The sequence below is a fragment of the Rhagoletis zephyria genome, unplaced genomic scaffold, assembly GCF_001687245.7.
Source record: "Rhagoletis zephyria isolate East Lansing unplaced genomic scaffold, Rhagoletis_zephyria_1.1 Rzeph_scaffold_03309, whole genome shotgun sequence".
NCBI lineage: Eukaryota > Metazoa > Arthropoda > Insecta > Diptera > Tephritidae > Rhagoletis > Rhagoletis zephyria.
In genome coordinates this window covers 59,583-65,345 of record NW_016160392.1, presented here as the reverse complement: position 1 = coordinate 65,345, position 5,763 = coordinate 59,583, and the positions used below count along the sequence as shown (strand labels likewise).

Sequence of the window (5,763 nt, the reverse complement as noted above, 5' to 3'; positions counted from 1 at the left end):
GCCACAGCGTAGAGGCTGTACGCTTTTCCGCCGATACCGACGTCATGATATGTAAGTACTGAGTATTGCTGTCGTTAGTTTATCTTACCTTCTTTTTGTTTATCGCCAGGCGGCTTTGGCATGTTTGGTGGTCGGGGAGAGTATACCTGCAAGTTGAAACTATTCGATTTAGGCGCCGATGGTGGCGGCTATGAGAAGGAGGGTGTTCTAATTAGCGAAACCAAGGAGGTGCCATTTGAGTGCGCTGCTCGCAGTAAACATCACATTATGTTGCCGAAACCCATCAGTGCTGCAGCAGGACGTTGGTATTTAGTTTGGGCGCGTATTGCTGGGCCCTCTTCCGACTGCGGCTCTTGTGGTCAAGCCTCTGTGACAACCGAAGATCAAGTTGTCTTCACATTCAAGTCATCGAAGAAAGCCAATAATGGCACTGATGTCAATTCCGGTCAAATACCATCTATTCTCTATCGTCTCATCACACAGGAATCAAAACAGCCCACTGCGCCGGTTGATGTGGATCCGGTGCAAAAGATTACAAAAGCCTTTGCGAATACAGTAAGCAAGGAGTGCTTTGAGAGTTTGGTAGTTTTGCTCAATTGGTCTTGGGAGACATTCAAGACAAATTTGCGCGAGCAACGCGATAAAGGGCGGCAATTGCAAGTGAAACAATCATTGGCTTACCTAATTTATGTGAACAAGTCCTGTCTGCGCCTATTGCGTAAATACACCAACGAGATATATCCCCAACGTGCCTCCGCAACATTTGTTAACACGCTGGCGGCGACAAGTATCGCAAATGCGCTAACGAAGCTGCAGACACGCGCTGGCAAGACGGGGGATGGCAAGGGTGCGTGGGTGTTTGGTATGAAAACATTTTTGCTTTATATTGTTTTGTAATTTTTTTTTTTAGATAAAAATTCCAAATCCATGTTGAGCAATTCTGCGTCGACTGTTATTGCGAATAATGTAGCAAAGTACTTTGGTGAAACCTCATCAGCAACCACATCAATGTCTGGTGCTGCAAACAACGGGTCGACTCGCAAGCCCAATATGGAGAATATACAATTGGCCGAGTGCATTGGCAACGTACGCGCGCTTCTTATTGGCATATTCTGCGATGATGTTTTCAAAGATATTTGTAACGAAAAAGGTAAAACACCGACATAATGCTTTTAGAGTTTACTTCATGGAATTCCACCAAAATTTAGGCTTCGTCATGGTTGTAGAAATATTGGAAGAATGCCACATCAGTTTTGTGGCCTGTTTTGATGCCTTCTATCCTACCTCGTCGCTAAAATGGAATTGCTTGTGCGATCTGCTCTCCCAAATGGACAAGGTAATTTTTTAAATAACGATTTCCATTTCAGTTTGTAGTATAAATTTACCTTCCAATTTTTCGCACTGCAGCAAGGCACCTTACATTCGCGGCTGTTGAGCGCCATACTGGCTGGTCTTTGTTCTCCTTCGGTCAAATTGCGTACCACGTTTTCGCTTCTTAATCCAGGCAATGAGCGCCAATCGATAATTAGTCCAAGCGACAACTCTGGTCTACCAATGTTGTCATCCACTGAAGCACATCAATATCCAATACTTGTAGAACAAATGATCTATCGTACGCAGCAGGAGAAAAGTGACTTTCTTAGTAATTCGTGGACTTTCAAAGATGTGCTCGTGCGGCTATTGGACATCATCGCGAATCCGATACGCGCACGCATTGAGAATATTTACAATCGCAGTGTGCAATTTAATTATACAGCTGCTTACGGCGGTAAAGATATTAATCAAGGATTGATCGACAACTGCTGCCATCTCTTGGCGCGTGTGTTGGCCGAAATAGTATATCAAACCTCGTTGGGCGATGTGAGTTGCAATGGGGGTTAATTTTGTCGTTTACTATTTTCTTCATTCGTTTTTTTTTGCAGTATGACAAAATGTTTATGCCGCCACGCAGCCTTCACTCTACCGGTTCCCGTTTTGCGCGCTGCGACCAGAGCCGCACTTGGAACACCGGTAATTTCGGACCCGATGCGATTGGGTTTACTGTGGATCGAGCTGGTATTGCAATTGCGGGCGCCATGGTGTTCTCTGGTTCCGGTTCATATGATTACCAATTGGAATTGTTGTATGACAACACCGTAGATTTGCAGTCTCAACACAAATGGGAAACACTCGAATCCGTATCGGGCTCATACGATCAGGATGTAGTACACAATGATATGACAGAAATAAAATTTGAGAGACCGGTGCACATAAAGGTATAGCATCTGCGATGTTTATTAATTCGTGACATTTTAAACAATTGCTAATTTTAGGAAAATGCGCGTTATGCACTTCGCTTGTGCTCACAAGGCGCCCGCACTTGCTCCGGTGATGCAGGCATGCCTTCGATACGTGGTCCTTGCGGCACTACATTCCAGTTTTACTCCTGTGACTTGAGCTTCAATGGCACTACGCCACAACGCGGCCAAATACCTTGTATACTTTATTATAGCACGCCCGTAAAGAGTGATGGGTCGGGAGGTGGCTGTGGGGTCGGCAGCATTGGCACCAGTGCGAACGGTGCACCACCCTCGAATGAGGTGACCACTCGTGATACTGCTTTGCAAATTGCCAGTGATATTACAAAAAAGTGCACTGAATTGTTGATTTTAGCACGCAATGCTTTGGCGGCTTCACTCTCACCATCAGACAACTCATCGAATCACACACAGACTATTGACTCCGAGCACAATATCACCCCAATTGAGGAGCATATGGACATCAATTGGGCCAATAATTCTCGTACCTCTGTGCTACCTGTAGATGCGAATATATCAACTGCACGTGATATAACAAAACGCATTGAATCTTTTTCGAAGGGCATTATGGAGACTTTGAAATTTGACAAGCGCTCTACAAATCCATTTGAAATGGAAATCGAAATAGGCGCCACAGAAATACATCCAAAAGACTTGATGATTGAGGAGAGTACAGGAGTGCAGGATTTGAATTTCCGTAATGGTCAAATAGCGAAGCTCAACGGCAATGAACGTGTGGATGATGAAGATGAAGTAGCAGAGGAGTTTGTGAATGTGCAACATCATCATCAGCAGAACAATCAGGTTGGCATTGGTGGGATTCTGCGCTCCGATTCGGAAGATGTGCCAGCTACTCAGTTAACCGTTGTACAGATTATGGAAGTTTTCAATATGGCATCATCCAATATGTTCCATACACTCTTACCGCTCGTTTATGCGCATATCGCTAATTTGGCATGCAGTGATCCAAAAGTTAGTAAATTTTCTTAAAGGTAATATACATAGAATTTTTCTTACGTTCTTTCTCCTCTCCCGCAGAGTTCTGTTCAAATACTCGGCATGATTAAGGAAATACTGCCGCATATTGCCGCACTCAATCAACTTTACGCTACGAAAGATCAAAACGTTGCACCCAGTGCCGCAGCCACCATTAGTCCGGCTGCGGCCGCGCAAAGCGTGCGCAATGCTATTGCCGTCGATAATCGTCAATTCCGTTCGCGTAAAAAGAGCGAAAGTGAGGCACAAATGCTAGGCGATCGAAATGCAAGCGAAACCATCACCACTAGCAATCATTATTGTGTGGTGGAGAGCGAACATCCATATCGTAGCGCTACAATTAGTTGTCAGCGTGTTGAATTTCCTTCCTGTGTGCAGTGGTTAACTATAGAGTTCGATTCGCAATGCGGCACTGCGCAACTGGAGGATTATCTATTGCTTTCCATACCCATGCGTCCGACAATTACCGAACCTTGTCCATCGAATGAAGACTACTTTGATATGTTGGATAATAATATGCGGCGTTCAAATGGTTGCGCAGGCAATTCTCTGATAAGCAGTTGCTATAAAAGTGCGATTGGAAAAGAGGAGGCGGATGTTGGTACGAGTATGGAGCGCGACTGGATTGTGGTGAAGAAATTTAATAGGTGAGTAAAATTTGAAGGTGGCTTTTTAAATGGGATTTTCTCATGCTTTCTTCTATCATTTAAAATCTTATTGTTTATTTCTAGTTCTTCAAACTGGATGCAAAATGTTATGATTTTACCCGGTAATTGTGTTGAGTTTTCATTGGAAACATCTTCGCTGTACGCACAGGATCCCCACATTAATCGTTATGGCTTTAAATGTCTTGTTGTCGGTTATGATAATCCATCGACGGTAAGTATTTTCATCTCGTTGGATGTTTGGAGTATTATTAAGTGAATTGTTTATATTTTTCTAGCTAAGCGCTGCTAATTCATGTTTAATACAACTGGAGCAGGAATTAGCGTATTTAGGTGGCATGTGCAGCGCCAATCTCATGAAAAAGGACCTCAATTTGCCAGGTAGATTCATTTTTGTATATTTTTAAGATAAGATATGCTGAAAGAGCTGTAAATCTCTTATTTTTATTAATTGGCTTTGAATTTTCGTTCGGAGTATCTAATCGTAAAATAACATATTCGCTACCAATACAAGAGCCCCTAAATATACTTTTTATATTCTGTAAATGAATTTTTTCTTGAAGACGTTTAAACATTTCTTTTAATTTACTTGACTTCTAAACGGTTTTTGTTTCACTCGTATCACGGCAGATTGCTGATTCTGAAGGCGTCGCCGTTGATCTATGTACACACAAATATGTTTCTGCCGTTCCTGTAGTGGAATTGATTCGAATATCTTTTCATTTTACACTCGAAAAGCTTAGAGTGATTTTTAGCTGTGATTACATTTGGAATCACAATACAACTAACTACTCGTAGTTTTTATACGGTATTAGAAATACATAAAATCAATATGATCTTCTTTGGGTAAATTATAAATATTTTTATTTCTTTCGATGTCCTTCGTAATAATTGTTTAGAATTAATTATTTGATAAAATTATTTCATTGTAATTACACATACAACGTCCAGAATATATAACAATTTTTCTTAAAATACAAGCAAATTGTACAATCGCTCATTTACTTCAATCAAATCAAATCAAAAATTATAAATATTAAGCTAAGTGTACAGAAATTACTGCTACCTCTTCTTCTATGTTGAACTAAAACAAAATATGTATTCATTTTTACTATGGGAGTATATGTAAATTCAAAACTTTAAATCCTTTTTACTCGATCTTCGCTTTTTTGAGTTATGACACTATTGAAGTAAATGAGCGATACGTATTTCTCTAAATTTTATACTTTTTTCTTCAATTCCCTTTTTAATAAGTTTTTCATGTTTTATATTTTTTAAATTGTACTTTAATAAATATTCATTAATTTCTTAACCTAATCTTATAGACGATAAAGATATGGAGGACCTCGGTGGTGTTGAGGAGACTATAAATATTCATCATGCACTTTTATCAAAAGGTTTTGCGCTATCTGAGCCAGTTTTAACAGTACATCAAGCATTAGAATCCTATCTGCCAATTGGGTAAGTCAATAAAAGTTTTTTTTTTATCAATAATGAATAAAACTCGAAAAAAATGCTTGTGGCTGAAAACAGCAAGCAAACATTTAACAAGAACTCTTCAGCAATGAAATTACAGGGAACTGCAATTAAAAGAGAGGGATAATTGAATCTTAGATGAACGAAAAATGCAAAATATTCCGAGTTGTACGAACTACTGTTTGATTTATTGCTACATCTAACATTTATAAATTTAACAGCGGAGATAGTGGTGATTAAAAGCTTCATTTCCGCAAGAAGTATGAATCTTTTGAATTCGCATAAATTACGCACGGTCCCTAAATGGCAAAGTTTCGTACTAACTCCAC

The 5,763-nt window shown here is 40.2% G+C and overlaps 1 protein-coding gene across 1 annotated transcript; it reads left to right on the top strand.

Moving 5' to 3' along the window:
* Nucleotides 1-5: 5 nt before the first annotated feature.
* Nucleotides 6-5,435, top strand: LOC108368774 (E3 ubiquitin-protein ligase highwire-like; the record flags this gene model as incomplete). The annotated part of the gene is made up of 11 exons (XM_017623685.1): nt 6-51; nt 110-847; nt 911-1,150; nt 1,209-1,336; nt 1,408-1,860; nt 1,923-2,255; nt 2,313-3,269; nt 3,336-3,940; nt 4,025-4,172; nt 4,237-4,339; nt 5,284-5,435. Coding segments are annotated over 11 exons (3,891 nt in total), but the record flags the coding sequence as incomplete, so codon positions are not given.
* Nucleotides 5,436-5,763: the final 328 nt, after the last annotated feature.